We start from the raw sequence: 17,368 nt of genomic DNA on the forward strand, positions 1-17,368 counted from the left end.
CACAAAAATAAATTTTGAAGAATGAAGACAAACAAGTTCCAGTTCCGGTTCCCACTGACTTTCAAAGAATGGACAAAAAAATACCATTGAAGTCAATGGGAACCGAATTGGCTTAGTTCCCAACATCTACAGTAAAAAACAAAATAATTATCTTTTTTGGGTGGACTATCCCTTTAATGCTTCTCACTCAAACTACAAGTGGCATCTGTTTAAAAAAAAAAAAAAAAAAAAAGTCAGGCTAACAGGAAAGGTTTTGCCAGCTTTAGTGTAGTAAAATAAAGTACCCAGACTCAACGGAAGGGGAGAAAAAGCGGTTTTGTTCTTTCCTAACTACCCAGCGTCAAAGCAACGGCAAGTGTGTGCTTTCCTGTGGCATGCGAGGGCACATTGAGAAGAATATCCATTCATACTAAGCAAGCGTATTAAGGCTTCATATCTGCACGCTGCCAGGGCATCTGGTAGAACAATCGTTATTCTGCGCTGCTCAATCACACCGGACAACCAAGAAAACACAGAGAGCCAATAACCTGGATTCCCGTGATGTTTCACACACTGGAACTGGAAAAACATCATTGATCTGTAAGGAATAAAAATAAAATATTTGTCCTGATTAGAGATAAACCGATATATGTCAGCCAGGCTGATTAATTTGCCAATAAGTGACTATTTTTAACCCATCTGTATTGGCTGACAGCCTTGTCAAAAATGAATATTCTGAGTAAATATTGTGTAAAATAAGGGAAATACTTAATCAGCACTCATCTGCTTATATATCACCATCAGTACTAGCCATAAAAAAAATAAAAAAAAAACCTTGTAGTCCTAAAATGAATATTTCTTTCTATCATGGAGGATCTGCACTGTTATTGTGTAGTGAGTAACGTACATATTGAGAACACAAACCATGTCTCTGAAAAGTCTGTATAAGGAGTACAAGACTCATGTAGTGCTACTTTGAGGCCAAAATTTGAGTTCATAATAAAAAGGAAATAAAAATATTCACATCCAGTGCATAATAAGGTATTCAGGCTATCATTTTAGCTCAATGTGCATATAAGGAAGAAAAGAGAACGAAACCTTATCATCTGTCTATTATAAAGACCTGTGTGGCCAACTGAACTCAAAGAACAGGAGCGCAATTTGAAAAATCAGCACCATCAGATTCGTCCTGCTACGCCTCGGCTGCCTTTCGGGGGGTTTAGTGTTGGTTTTGAGAGGAAAGGCCAGGTAGCAGACCAGAAAGTTTCATACCCTGTTTTTCTAGTGTTCTCAGAGGTTCCATGCATATTAGAAGGCATTTGTAGTTTTAAACAGGAAGACATGAACATCCCCACAAAAGCTCCTGAAGAGTGCAGAACTTTTTTTTTTTTTGTCTTTGAAGGTTTGTTTTCCGCAGAAAAATTGTAATAAGTAATAAGATGAAGAAGAAGAATCGACTCTCCAGGAGAAGAGCAGCACAATGGGGAGAGAAAAAAACTAACTGTAGGACAAAACCTCAGCTATAATGTACAACCACTCTGGACAATGATGGGCAAGAGATGCCTCATATGAGGAGGAAAACAATAAACAAGAAGGTTGTTTTAGTGCTCTGAAGGTCAATTGTACATGAGGTTTGGGTGCTATGATTCTTCATGGCATAAAACAGGCAGTGCTTCCTACAAAAAGGGTTTTGTTTCTGCCTGTTATCCAGCCCCAAATTCCACCAGTGACTGGGATCTGTGTCGGCTCAGTTTTGGGCATGGTGTCGGATGGTGTGAAAGATCCAGTCCATCTTGGTGGTCCATCCACCATGGTGAGCGTCATTCATCTGCTTCATGAAATAGTCTAGGGCCTCTTGCTCTGTTTTGTCCAGCGCCAGGGTCTTTCGGATGTAAGCGATGTCATCGAAGGACTGCAGCTCTGGCATGCCTGAGCCCAGCATCATGGAGAAGAGATTTATGAAAAGGTTGGCATGCTGTCTGATAGCCAAGTAAGCCTTATAGCACATCTCCTGGAACCTGTAGGGGGAGACAGTGAGACGTTCAGCTACCCCGCTGAAGGTAAACAATGTCCAAAAACTCAGAAACTAGTAATGGGTTTTTTAAATGCTTATTGGGTTCCTCAGAGCTTATTTTCTGCAATAATCCAAAAGCTCATAAAAAAATTAAAAAAAAATCACTGCAACTATGTATAAAGCTAATAAACTGAAGACAACAAAATTCTTACAAATTTCAGGAGACTTTAAATGCTCTTCATAGGAGACAATATTAAAACGTTCCCTCATATGCTCTATATTAAACAAAAATAAAAAATGATGAGCTCAAAACCTGTTTTTGAAGGCACATTCAAAGCCTGTTCTTCCACCAGAGACCATTTCAACACTGGGTTAGTTTTTGCAAGTTTATACACGGACGTCTACTCCTTTGACACACACTGATACAAATCCTGTTTTTTTTTTTTTAAGCCTCCTTTGAGTCCCAACTGAAGCGGAGATTTATAAGAAAGCGGAAGTCTGGAGAAGAGGCAGGAAACTTGGCAGCCGGCTGGCTGTCAGAGTATTGTTGAAGGAGGAAAGGCTGCTGGGATGGAGGCCCAAGAGGCCCATTTTGAAAGCCTCTATTGTTCAACTCAATCTCTAACTGTCTCGGATAGTTAGCTGCCTGCCAATTACTATGTTAATGTTGAAACACAAAAGATTATTTCTGTTAAGCTAACACTGGAAAATAATTGGTAATGCTTCCAATATGCACATACGCACCTCTCAAACTCTCTGGTTTTAGTGCACTCTTGGGTTCCTCCTTTGCTGATCACAATTAAGAAGTCTTGAGTTAAGACAAACGGCACTCGCTCTCGCTTGTAGCCAAACTTCTTCTTCTTGTGGTCCAAAAAGTGACCAAAATCTATATGAAACAGCTGCAGGAACACAAGCCAGCGGTCAATATGAGGATACTGATAATGAAAGAATGTTTCATTGGCATTAAAGCATCTAAAGATCAAGTTCATACCTGCCCATCATCCTTCACCATGATGTTACTGTTGTGTCTGTCACCGATGCCCAGAATGAAAGTAGCCACACAATAGCCAGCGCAGGATCGCGTAAACAAGTCGATGGCCATGTCGTACCTATTAACACAGATGATTTTCTCACTAGATATTTGAATACTGGATATTTTAAATGGTGAAAATAATTATTAAAATATTTGCCACTCACATCTCGCCCCGATTCTTGTCCTTTAGCCACTGATGCAACGTTGTACTGTTAAACTGAAGCGCACCTTTTAGACCTCCTTTACACTGAATCTGCATGATGGTGTGGGAACTTCTCACCACCTCAATGAGACCCACGCAGTCTCCAATAGACAAGCAGCCATAGGGAAGCATTCTGGGATACCAAAAATGTAAGAGTTAATAGAAAATTCCACATCTTTTCAAGATCACTCAAGACTTGGCTGCAGGAAAATTAAGAACAACTTAACATTAATACCCGGTTAACTACTATTTATTTGGCTGAACAATGTTTTGGTTACCAGGCAAGATGTTTAACCACTACGCCCACATACCTCAGGTCCAGCCCCTGGTTTTGCCAAATGTTCTCCATTATTCTGATGATCTGTAGTGTCAGCATGTCTTGCCGCAGGTCTGAGGAAAGGAAAAGGTTTTGATTTTTACCATACAAAATAAGGACATTTGTACTAAAAAAGAAAAACAAACAAACATGAGAATAAAAATCTGACCATCCCCATTCTTGAAGATGATCTCATTGTTTTGGAAGAGAAGTTCGGACATGATGTCAGGATTTTCCCAGTTCAGCCAGAGCGGTCTCTTGGCAGAGGACATGATTCTGCAGTCTTCAAGTCTAACAGGCAAACAGAAAAACAAGTTAGCAATCAAACCGTCTACAGTTCAAAAGCATGTTGTCAGTGTTTTTTTTTTTGCTCACCAAGGCTGCATTTATTTGCTAAAAAATTCTGTAATATTGTGAAAATTTATTTCAATTTCAAAAAAACTGTTTTCTATTTTAATATATTTTAAAATGTAATTTATTCCTGTGATTGCAAAGCTGCATTTTCAGTTTTCAGTGTAACATGATTTTTCAGAAATCATTCTAATAAACTGATTTGCTATTCAAGAAACATTTATTATTATCAATGTTGAAAACAGTAACAGGTTCTGCTTTAAGAAAGAAACTGTAGGAAGTTCAAAAGAACAGCACTGATTTGAAAAAGAACATTTTGTAACATTATAAATGTCTTTACTGCCATGCTTAATGTTGCAGTAAACCCGACATGTCTTCTAAGTGAAAATACATTCTCTCAGCTGTAAATGCTGCACAGTGTGGGACTCACCGTAGATTACCCAGCTGGTGGGCAGGGTTGAGTGGAGAGGTGAAATTTTGGAGGGCATCCATGTAGTCTGGTCGCCTCATCTGCTCCACAAGGAACTTCATTTGCACCTGAAAAACCGAAACAAATACACTATAAAATAAAAGTCAGTCAATAGATAAAAATATAATTCTAAGATCAACATCAGGGCAATGAATGATCTGAATGATGATTTGTATTTATTTTTATTGATTTTTCTATTTTCTATTGCCCTATTATCAATTTCCCACTACACCAGGAGGCGGGCGCAATAAAATTCAATGAAAAATAAAAATGCATTTATCAATAATTTTATCACATATTAAAAATGACCACTTTCATTTTGATCATTTTTGTTCCATAATTAATAACTCCTAATTTTCAGTTATTTATCTGTTTTAATAAAAATAATTAATTATCAAACTGCAGATTCATGAATCCTTTTATCCACACTTGATTCCTTGATGATGAAATAATTATGATTTGAGCCCCCATTAGATCGAAGAGCTTCTCAAACCTGATTCACAGCAAATGCAAAACAACTTAATTGGCTAATGAACTTTAGGCTTAATTACTTAACAACATCGAGTGGATGTTTACTGTAATGTCTGAATGCTTTTTAAGGATCACCTCATAGAGTGGATGTTGTATCCTCCCTAAAGACTCTCCTAATTTAACCTCACGTGCCCATGCAACTACCTACTTTTAGGTGAGGTGAGAAGGTCAAAGGCTGAGTTTACCTTCTGAGTTTCATCCTTCTTCTCCTGTTTGAGAATGTCTGTGAGGTTGATGAGCTTCTCCATGGCTTCCACCTGTCTGCTCAGGTGCTTCAGGTACATGCCACATGCCCGACAGTACGACTCCAGCAGCAGACCAAACCGCTGACTCACGGTTTTATTGTGCATTTCTGACCTGCAACCCCAGAAGATAGGTTACAATTTAACTTCATTTGGAACTTCAGAAACATGATCATGATGTTTAGGTCAGTGTACATTAACCCTGACAGAAAAGAGAACAAAAAGAGGAAATCCCTTACTTCAAATGCCAAAAGAAGAAGTGCCCAATCCTCTGGTTGGTAAGAGCTTTTTTCAGCAGAAATCGCACCAATGTGTTATCAAGATACTGCTCATACTTCAAAACCTTAAACAAATGTGAAGTAAAACATTGAAAACTCAAAAGTAAACACAAGGACATTTTTTATTAATAACTGAATATATCAGTTTTACCTGAACCAACTGAATGAGGTACTGCGAGAGTTTGTCATCAGTCAGATACTTCTCAAGGCACCGAACTGCGAAGTCTCGGATCATTGGATCAGGATAGTTACAGTCAAGCAACTCCATGGCTTGTTCCGGCTTTATTGCGGGCCAGTCTTTAAGAAGGCAATACATCTGTGCAACTTCATCCCTGGAATTCCACTTCACCGCCAGAAGAATCTTGGGCAGGATTTCTGGAATATTTACACAATACTGCCTAGAGTAAAAAACACAAATACAGTTTTAAATACATTTTTCTACCAATAGGCACCAAAATGAGGAGAGCTAATGGGGGCGTTAGACTACCTGTGTCTCCATAAGAAGTCTTTTTCCTGCTCAGTGATCTCAGAAAGCGGGTCCCTGTTGCTCAGCTGACGAAGTTGCTCTATATCAGCCTCCGTCATGGCGTGGTCTCGCGCGAGTCTGCTGCTCTGTAAGTCAGATGAGAAACTCAATTAATAAACACAGAACAAATTTCACAAAGAAAAATGCCCTTGGAAAGGAAAATAAATTCAGTCATATTTTATTAATGATTAATATTCATTTAATAATATTTAAAATATTACAATATTTACAAATATATTTCTTTTCTTCCATTTTATTTTATATACATTACCATTCAAAAGTTTGGGGTCAGAAAGACTTTAAGAAATTCATACTTTTACTCAGAAAGGGCATTTCATTATTCCACAAAAACTATATCAATATTGCTGTTTCTTGAGCAGCAAATCATTGTATCAGTATCATGTGACAATGTGAAAATTCAGCTTTGTCATCACAGGAATAAATTACATTTTAAAATGTATTAAAATAGAAAACAGTTTTTTGAAATTGTAATATTTTGATTGAATTTTTGATCAAATAAATGCAGCATAAGAGACTTCTTTCAAAAACTCAAATTCTTGAACAATAGTATACTTTCAATGTGAATAAACCTCAATCGCAGTTCAGAAATGAGATTTTGAGCAACAATCTTTGCAAGACAGACCTAATATGACCTCTGTTGTCATTAAACAATGATGTCTGCTTTTGTAGAATTGATGCATCAGATATTTTTAACAAGAAAGCAGTAGTTTTAAAGCCTTGATGAATCAGCAATGTTTTGAGAAAGTGAATAGGCCTCCAGGACCCATGCTGCTAAAAAAAAAAAGTGTACTGTCACTGCTGTGATCTATTACAAAATCAAATGAATGAACATGATAATTAATAATTGGAATGATGACACAGACTCGTGAGGTGACCATAGAAATTGACAGATGTTTCTGTCTACATTAATAGCGGCAGGAAGTGTGTCAGTATAATTAATTAATTAGGATGGGTGTCTGTAAGCTCACCTGTCCAGACTGGCAGTAATTGTATCCCATCTCCCTGGATATTATCCAGTTAGCATGATCCTCGATCGTGGCCATGTCAGGGAACTTAACAGGGGAGCTGAAATAGTCAAACTCCAGTTCTAGACATGGTGTTTCCTAGAGCAAACATAAATGAATAAATTAAATATACAGCAAAACACATTAACAAATAAAAGTAACTAAATAACACTTTACTAAGAACTAATAAGGTTTTAGCATCTAGATACACTCTTGAATTTTGCATAAAGGCCATTAGATTTTCCTTTTAAATAAAAAATAACTAAAATAAAATTAACAAAATACTGCATAAACAGATTTGGAACATACGCTCTTGATTAACCATGTCTGCTCAGATTAGACAACACAGAGGAATCGTATTAAAGCTTATTAAAGTGGCTCAGTGCTCAAAGAGGTTATGCAAGAGATGAAACCTTATTAGGGTTGGAGCCTGTGACCCCAATAGCGTTGAGGAGGTCTTCAAGGCCGTGTGGCACTGGCCACAGGTTCAGTGCCATCTTTCCTGAGACCAGAGTGTGTGTGTAGTCAAACAAGTTGACGTTTCCCCAGGCCAGTGGACAGTGCTCCTGTAGAAGATCATTTAAATGTAAATTTCAAAGCCCTCTGAAGCAAGCACAATTAGAACAATCCATTTATTATTATTATTTTTTTTTACAAATTTAAATTTTTTAGAACTTTAATTTTAGTTTGTGCTTTTGTCATTTTATTTATTTTATAGTTTTTATATTTTATAATTTATTTTTTCTATTTCTATTTAACTTTAACTTATTTTTATTTCCGTTTTAATTGTAGTCATTTTAGTATTTCAATAAACTTATTTTCAGTTGCCAAGGCAACATTTGTAGTTTCTTTAAAATAATCTCATTGATTATTTATATTTTATTTAAGCTTTATTTCAATTAACAAAAGCTATTTTAATAGTTTTAGTTTACCATAACAACACTACAGAAGACCAAATCATCACCTCTTTTGCCCCCTTCCTTCCTTTCACAGAGCAGATGGAGAGACAGAGGCGAGCTGCCCGGGGGATGTCGGGAATGTACATGTCATAGGTCAGCCACTCGTTCCACCTGGAGACAGAAAGAGAAGATGTCAGCATGCTATCAATTTTTTAAAATATACCATTTTGCATTTCAAATATCTAACACGGTTAAAAGTCATAGTACTGGGCATGACATCAGGGGTCGGGCAATCTTCGGCCACCCCTGGCACGGTGAGGGCAATCGCTGGCAAGAGAAATGAATATGACTAATTATCATGTGGCCAGGGCCAACAAGACTGAAGTAAATCTATTTACTTGCGCTACCCACTGACAGCATGGAGCTAGTCGTTGAGTTGGGCGGTACAACGCCACTCACACACTCTGCAGTGTACATTACGAAATAAGGGTTTCTACAGAAAAATAGACAGGGTGGGGTGTTTATGTCACAGTGATTTCCAAGAAAAATAGCACTTCATTTCAGAAATGCTGCTGACTCATGCACTAGAAGAAATTCCTTCTCTCCTTTGACATTTAAACCCAACATATCACATCTGCATACTTTTGACATTTGCCAAGTATGGTAACCCATGCTCGGAATTGGTGCTCTGCATTTAACCCATCCAAGTGCACACACACAGCAGTGAGAAGTGGACACACTGTGAACACACACCCGGAGCAGTGGGCAGCTATATCCTGCGCCCGGGGAGCAACCGGGGGTTCAGTGCCTTGCTCAAGGGCACTTCAGTCATGGGTATTGAGGGTGGAAGAGAGCGCTGTTCATTCACTCCCTCCCAGCTACAACTCCTGCCAGCACCGAGACTCGAACCTGCAACCTTCGGGTTACAAGTCCAAATCTCTAACCATTAGGCCACAGCTGCCCCAAAAACTACATTTTACTACATTATAAGGTATGGAATCCTGTTTCTGCCACAGAATCAAAAATAAAGGTAAAAGCAATTTTTTTCTCACTAATCTGACTTTATTCAAATTTCAAAAATGTATATCTCACAATTGCATTTCATGAACATCAGATTTGATTCTGTGCATTAAAATGAATATGAACTGGACAGCACCAAAAAATGTATTGAACAAAATATGCATTTTGTCGTACAAACTAGGGCTGTGAAATTAATAACATTCGATTGTCATGCGCATCTCGTAAGTAAAGCCGGTCCCGTAATTCACTGACAAACTAGGCGATATCGCGTTTGAAATCGAATGCGGTTCATCTGCGATTATGAGGGCGATTTTGCCTAATTGTCAGTGAACTACGGCTCTGTGTAGTGAACGCCGCTCAATCTGAAAGCAGGTGATGGTGATTTACTACTAATCACGGGACTGGCTTTACTGACGAGATGCGCATGACAGCGAATGCGATTAATTGCACAGCCCTAATACAAACAGATCCTTTCATCCATGAAATTAGGCTCCTTTTAGAAGAGATGTAAACTCAGAATTCTGACAAAAAAGTCTGAATTGCAAAATACATACTCATAATTGCAAGAAAGACAGAATTATGAGATAAAAAGTCCCGACACTTTCACTCAGTAATGAATCAATTGTAGTATCAGATATGACCAGTGATCGCACGGTACCTTGGGTTTGAACACGGCACACGCTGTGTATTGACATTATCACACAACTGTTCTCCACCATGGTAGATCCCGGTCCGCACATAAATCTGAAACAAAAGGTAAAAACCAATTAGCAAACAGCCTCTTAGATTAAGTAAATACTAGTGCAGAAAATAATAAGAAGAAACACACAAACAGCTTCCTGTTCTTTCACAGTGTGAAACTTCTGCTACCTTACTAAACACTTCCCATTCATTTTGTATAAAAAAATAAAATAAATTCAAAATACAAAAAGACATCAGCTAAGCACCTTGTCAATGTCCCGAATATTCACATTAACGTATGTGGCACAAAGGACACGTATCCTTAGAGTGCTGTTAATGGTCCATATTAAATAATAATAATAATAACAATAAATGTAAAGCTCATTTGTTTAGATGCGGCGGGCGTAGGAGGGCATGGTGAAGTTGTCCATAGGCAGCTGAGAGTAAAGACTGTCCTTGGACATAAGCATGAGGTTTGGCAGCCGACTCAGCATAATGCAACTCCGTACATACTGACAGAACCAGAAGAGAGAAACAGCAAGAGATTTTGTACATAAAGCCACATAATCAACACTGTTAAATGTCCAGAGCTATTTTTAGCGTCCTAAACAACACTAATTCTGGCAGTACTTTTTGATGGGATGATACAAAACTTAAAATGCAGTTCTGTGTACTGGCTGGTTTTGAGATAATGAAAGCCTGGAACAAACACATGACTAGTGCCAAAACCCTGAAAAATCTGAGATGACTAGAATTTTCAGATGGCTAATTAATCAGTGCCGAGTATGAAACCACAAATCTGTACTCAAGATAAAAATATCATGAGAACACAAAAAAGAAAAAAGTATATAAATTGCATTCATACACAGAATAAAAGACTGTAATTCAAGTGAGACCAAAAGGGTCTAGATACCTTGTACTGACTAATGGGGTACTTTTCCAACAGATACTCATCACAGCCGCAGACTTTCAGGATGTATTTGCCCTGATATTCTTGCACGCACATCTTTAGCTGCTCGGCGGACAGCAGCATGCTCCTGGTCTTCTTCCTGATGGCTTCAGCGATCACATGCTCAGGTACGCAATCGTGATTGATCTTTAGCGTGTACTTTTGCTTGTCGTTGTTGGGAGAGACGATCACCCAGATGACCACAATGATTTGACCTAGCACACAAAGACGACCAGAGCGTTAACAGAAACAGCATTATTGAATTGATTCCTTCAAGCATTAAGCATGTGAGAACAAACAATTAATCCCACATGGCAACTGAGTGTGTTAAAAAGTAAGGCTGGATTTTGAATGCATCTGTAATGGAGTGGTTGTGCATGCATTCCTCCAGGGTAAGAGGAAACGGAGAAGCAAAAGCAAAAAACAAGCATCATATGCTACATGACTACTACTGATACAACACATCACATATGAAAGAAAACAACATTGCTGCAATACAAAACTTCCTATTATGACTCTACACTATGAAGATTACTACTGGCCTTAGGGTATAAACCATACAGAAACATACCATGTTAATTTCAACCTCAGAATCAATGTGCAGCATCTGTGGCATGCTGTCGATTACCACAGCCAATTATGATACAAAACTACAAAACTGTTCCGTCAATGTGTATTAAAAAAACACAATGAAAGCCTAGCAGGCAGTTGGGCAGCAGCATTAATACATGCATAAAACATGCAAATATCAAAAGTGCCTGTTCAATAATGTGCTAGCATTAAGGCCCGTTCACACCAAGCACAATAACTATAAAGATAACGATAAAGATATAGTTCTAAAAACGTTCTCAATATTAAAGAATAGCAGAGTCCACACTACAACTATAATGATAAAGGCACAGAAAAACGATATAAACATTGACAACCAATCAGGATCCATCCTGCTATAACGTGCTTGAGAATTTAAAGCGGCAGACGCACGTGCGCTTAGAATAAACAGACGATATCGTTCGCTGGTGTGGACACTAATATCGTTATCTTTATAGTTATCATTCTTGGTGTGAACGGCGATTAGACTAGTGTGGTAAATCATTATTTATATCAAATATAAAGTATTTTCAGCTTTTTGACTATATTTGAAATATTTTAATTTATATTTTCATCAACATTTCATAAAAAAATAAATAATGATATTTAATTATTTTTAAAATTGATTTAATTCACTGTATTTAATTAAATTATTTAATAAGACAATTTAAAGCATGGAAATTGGACTTTTTATATTACGAAATAAGGGTTTCTACAGAAAAATAGACAGGGTGGGGTGTTTATGTCACAGTGATTTCCAATATGGCACACAATTTGAAAGTATTACAATTGAACATCTATGAAATGTCAGTCAATAAAGTTGTTTTTTTTTAAACAATGGCATTTAAAATTTTGAACAAATATTATTGCAACCATGTAGCCTATGAATGCATGAAAATGACTATTTTTCAATTAAAGAGAACTTGGAGTGTGTGGGCTGCTTTTTGGTGCTTAAATTTGTTCTTCAATAATGAGGTCCAAGTTTAGGAATACGCTAGAAATTAAAATTTTAAAAATATGTAATTCTGTTTCTCTATTTAACAACATGTACTTACAATACTGAAAGACGTCTTCAATCAGGTAGATTGAATGTTTTCTTGCCTAGCAGGAAGTTGTGCTTATGATCAATAATCACGTTCTTTACATTCACCCAAACTGATTTGCTGAAATCAAAACACGGATGGTGAAGGGGATTGCCGTTAGCGCGAGCCCCGCTTGCTGTGAAGCAGGAGCGACAAGGCGGCAAGGCGGCAGAGGTTTCTGCAAGGTTTTAAAGTCTTCCTTGAGTGGCTTGAGTGACAAACTGCGGTCTGTATAGCTTCCATACAAAACCCTTCTCTGATGCCTTAAATATGAGACAATTCCATATTATACGGAACGGTTTGCACTGTTCTGCAGTTGAGTTCTGCAAATTCTGCCCACAGAAATTACACTGGTAAGTCATAAGCAGAAGTGCCTAGAAAAGTTGTCTTACTTCAAAAGAAGGTGATAGCTCAAGAAAGATTTTTTTAGCTCTTGAAGAAAATGTGAGTTTGCATGGCCAAGCACCATTTAAAATCTCGATGGCTACTTTACATGCACCCAAAAGATCCGTTTGTAATCGGATTGATGGCTCAATCAGATTGAAAAACGTTCTTATAAACACCTTTATCGATCGGTTTGAGCTCGATCCGAATGAAATCTCGATTGGATTGAAGGGCGTCGTTTATTCCTCTTCTAATACGATTGAAATTGCATGTAAACACTCGATCGGATTGAACCACCAAACTGAAAGAACTGTGCATGTGCAATGACATAGAAATAACGTAATGACATATGACGCACGGAAGGAGCGGCTCTTCCTTTTGAATAAAGTGTTGTATAAATGCATGTCCTGTCATTATAAAACTCTCCTTTCACTCGGAAACTGTGAAGTGGAGCAGGACAACCTTGTTTTGGAGACTCATCCACAGGCAACGCGGTTTGGCCACGGGGAGGTTTTTTTTTTTTTGCATGATAAATATGAGCAGCACAGTGGTTTATATGTCCATGTATCCATAAATGGGTAAATATTAATTCTGCTGTTAAAAACAAATTAAAAAAAAAAAAAAAAAACATGTAGGAGAGTGGTTATTATGTGCCAACAGTGAGAAACTCAATATTATCTATACGTCACTTTCACTATTTGTGCAGTGTGCGCATGTCAAAAAAAATCTATTCTGATATGAAGCTTGTAACATATAAACGCACACATCAACCCGATCACTTTATTTAGCGTTCATGTAAACACTAAAATCAGATTCATCAAGTGTAATGAATTCAGTCCGATTGAACCAAAAAGTGTGCATGTAAACATAGCCAATGTTAGGTTGTTCTGAGTAGTTCCCATGTTGTTATGCTTTTTCTTGCAACCGTAAAATGTCTCAGCCAAAGGAAAATTGTAAGTCTGTTTACTTAAGCAATAGCTTTGAACAATTCGAGTTATCATACCCATACAACAGAGGGCGGGACAAGTTACGGCCAAAGATTAAAACTTAAAACCACAAATAGCAATAATGTTTTACAGAAGAATTCATGCAAGTAAAAGACAACATGCCATTTGGTCCATAAACTTGAAATGAAAAATTATCCAGAATATTCCTGTAAAAGAACAAACCTACCTTTGTCTAATTTGCCATATATATGCTTCGGAAGCTCTGATGAAGACTCCACGTTAGGAGGATAAACATATAGCGCCCGACTGTGTGACCCACTGGCATCTCGCAGCTCTACTGAGTCTTTGCAGACATTAAGAATATTTCTCCTAAAGTCCTGCACCTCAGGATCCTTCACGAGATCAAACTCGCACACCGGCATGCCGATGGCAAAACCTGAAACACATTAAAAAACACCATCTTAGAACAAGGTAAGAAGAGGAAAGAGATAAACCAATACAATACCGTTCAAAAGTTTTTTAAACTTCAATGCTAATTGATTCGAAAATACATTTAAAAAAAAATAGTAATATTTTAAACAATATTATAATTTAAATTAACTGACTTGAATGGTAATGTATGTTTTTCTGAAATAGGGTATGCATATGGTCATTAAAAGAAAAACCAGCCCGTGTGTGAGGTCTTACCGATTTCTCTGTTGAGGATTTTTTCCTCTCTGTTCCCTACAGGTTCTATGACCTTTAGGAAGGGCTGGAACAGCCGAAGGTCGCAAAGTCTTCTCGTCTCATCGTAGAACTCCTCACGCTCCGCCTCTTGCGTTACACTGACGAAAATATAGGATGTCTCCTCCTGCAGCAGGTGGTGGAGGGGGTACTTCCTTGCCTCCTTAAACAGTTCATGTTTGATTGTGATGAGGGTGGCCTCCCGGAGGCACTCTAGTGTCAAGATCATGCCATTGGGCAGTAGACAGTCTACCAGAATCCTGGGGGGCATCAAATGGATGCCCCATAGTTCCCCAGAGGAGGGTCTTGGAGGCATGGTGTGTAGTCCTCACAATCTTTAACAGCGGGGAAAAAAAACCTCCAACCTCTTCTTCACCTGAGGGGGAACAGGACGGAAAAAGTATGATGTGCATTAGCATTGCAAACTACACCTCAGATAAACAAGTCAGCATGTCCCAAAAGAAACAAACTTGGTCTTGAAAGACAAACTGAAACAAACAGGAACATAGATCACACAAAGCATAATAAACAAAAGTGATGCTACTGACAGATAAAATACTGTTATTTAAGGTTTAACCTACTGATATCACTGATCATATACACTACTACTAATCAAAAGTTTGGGGTCTGTAAGATGTTTCCACAAAAAAACTTAAGCAGCACAACTGTTTTCAACATTGATAATAAATTTGAGCAGCAAATCAGTATATTAGAACGATTTCTGAAGGATCATGTGACACTAAAGACCGGAATTATGGCTGCTGAAAATTCAGTTTTGCATCACTGGAATAAATTGCATTTTAAAATATATTAAAACAGAAAACAGTTGTTTTAAATTGTAATAATATTACTGTTTTTTTTACTGTATTTATGATTAAAAAGCAGCTCTGGTAAGCATAAGAGACTTCTTTCATAAGCATTTTAAAAAATCTTAGCAATCCCAAAGTTTTGAATGATACCTAAATGACACACAGTAGTGCTAAACCATGAAGCCAACAGAATAATTTAATGCGGTCACATCACTGACATCAGTCTTAATAAAAAAACATGCTTACAGAAAGTTCAGTACAACCCAACAACAATGAGTCACTGAGCAATGACAGAAATGTATCACTCTGTGAGAGAGGATGGATATTTCCACATAACATAAAGCCAGAAACATTTGGCACTTCGTACTGAAGTGAATGACTTGTTTTTCCCTGCAAACACGAGCCTACAAACAGACTCCCGAATGCATCTCCCAGGTGTAAGGCTGCTGAAAGCGATTCATTAATCTGAAAAACAGCACCTTTCACCATGTTAATGTGTGATCTGAAATTACTGGATTTTAAAACTAGGCCATGTGAGCTGAACACGTCAGATCTTGTGTCCTGACTACACTCAGATGCAGTTCTTCCAGTTTATTTACGTAAAACACCACGCAAATGTTTATTACAGAGCTTTGCGAATCTTGGGAACACCACTTAACCCTTTCACACTTGTTATCGCTAGACATCTATTCAGAGTATAAAGAAAGCAGATGAATCCATATTTCCATAAAGTGGTGGTATTTGTGCTTACCTTAATCTGATGTTAGGGCTGCTTGTAAATGTAAAAGTCCATCATAGTTCAGATTTCATCTGATCTGTTTGCTTTATAACTTCTCTTCAGGTTCACTGAATTATTCTGTAACAACTGCAAGGAGGACAATCATTCAGTGTCTAGTGGAAAGCGGACCAACAACGCACAGTTTACCCAAAACAACTCAACCGAGACCCATGCCAACACTACAAGCCGTGTTTAGAGTGACAGAAACGGGAAGATAATAATGAGATTAGGAGGTTTATCATTCTTGCGTAGGAATAGACTGAGCCACAATGGCAGAGAACCACTTGCTAAAATTAACTGTTTATAAACTGCATATAAATCAGGTTTATCGGTCAAAACAAACAACACCTGAATCGTGACAGAGTAGAAACATGGATTAATGAGACTATAAACCGGCTTCATACTACACCGCAAAACAGGCGTTTCATAAATAAACAAGGTGAAATTTATAATAAGAACGTTTTAAGTATTTTAGTTCATTAAAAAAGTACTAGATCTTATTAAAGAAAGATATCCATAAGGTTCATATACATGACATATTTAGCCAGCTAGCAATCACTGACATAACATACTAATTAAAAGGAAACTGCCATTTGCATTTGTTAAAGAGCTTAAAAAATTATCCAAAAGGAAAAAAAAATGGTTAGCGTGTAAATAAGTCATTAAAGATGGATTATTTCTTAAAACAGTACGATATTGATTCCTTTAGCCACCTAGCCGCTAGGCTAACCCGCTAAACTAACCGGATAATTTTCAGATTAAAAAAAATGCTGTAATATCCCGCCATTGACGTTTTACAAGGTTATAGTCAGAAGAAAAAAAACACATCAACTTTAAAATACCACCAGAGTTGTTATTCAAACAATAAAGCAATAAACACATATCTCACGTTTATGCGTACAGCTAATATGGGTATGTACCGGAGAGCTGTCGTGAGGTAATCCACTACAGTGTTCAGTCGCTCGCTCAGGGGTGTAAATCCAGCGCGGGGCTTTGCTGGGCCTCTAGCCGCCCCACTCTGACACGCACCGCCTCTCCATCATCAGCAGCGGAGGATCGCGAGCAATGTTTTCAAACAAATGATTCATCAACGAGGGAGAAAGACGAAATACATGCTGTCCAATATCCCATGGATTGAATAAAAATATCCAGAAACGCTGTCACGACGGAATAAGGGAGGATCCTGGGAATAAACAAGCACCAAAGTGGCCTGATCATAGACTGTAAGGGGCAGATAGATAAGAGGGAGCGAGAGAGAGAGAGAGAGAGAGAGAGAGAGAGAGAGAGAGAGAGAGAGAGAGAGAGAGAGAGAGAGAGAGAGAGAGAGAGAGAGAGAGAGAGAGACCAATTGGACTCCTCTTTTTTCCCCTTCTTCAGTCGATCATCCCGCTATAGTATGGGACAGCCATATGTTCAACAAGCACATGCTAAACAAGCGAAATAAAGTGTGAATTGTTAATCTCCAGAAATCCATAGAAATCGTAAATATGTTCTTTTAATGCCACCTTCAGGCTGCAAATATATGCGCAAAATGTGCCTTTA

The 17,368-nt window shown here is 37.9% G+C and overlaps 1 protein-coding gene across 1 annotated transcript; it reads right to left on the reverse strand.

Moving 5' to 3' along the window:
- Positions 1 to 217: 217 nt before the first annotated feature.
- LOC109050783 (phosphatidylinositol 4,5-bisphosphate 3-kinase catalytic subunit alpha isoform-like) lies at positions 218 to 17,082 on the reverse strand. Its single transcript, XM_042766650.1, is given in 20 exon segments — positions 218 to 1,997; positions 2,738 to 2,892; positions 2,985 to 3,102; positions 3,191 to 3,361; positions 3,540 to 3,618; positions 3,714 to 3,835; positions 4,326 to 4,432; positions 5,081 to 5,252; positions 5,377 to 5,480; positions 5,567 to 5,813; positions 5,903 to 6,027; positions 6,931 to 7,065; positions 7,380 to 7,532; positions 7,931 to 8,036; positions 9,544 to 9,629; positions 9,833 to 10,078; positions 10,480 to 10,730; positions 13,743 to 13,952; positions 14,204 to 14,615; positions 16,716 to 17,082. Coding segments are annotated over 19 exon segments (3,210 nt in total). The 5' UTR covers positions 14,556 to 14,615; positions 16,716 to 17,082; the 3' UTR covers positions 218 to 1,726.
- Positions 17,083 to 17,368: the final 286 nt, after the last annotated feature.

The sequence above is a fragment of the Cyprinus carpio genome, chromosome A11, assembly GCF_018340385.1.
Source record: "Cyprinus carpio isolate SPL01 chromosome A11, ASM1834038v1, whole genome shotgun sequence".
Lineage (NCBI taxonomy): Eukaryota > Metazoa > Chordata > Actinopteri > Cypriniformes > Cyprinidae > Cyprinus > Cyprinus carpio.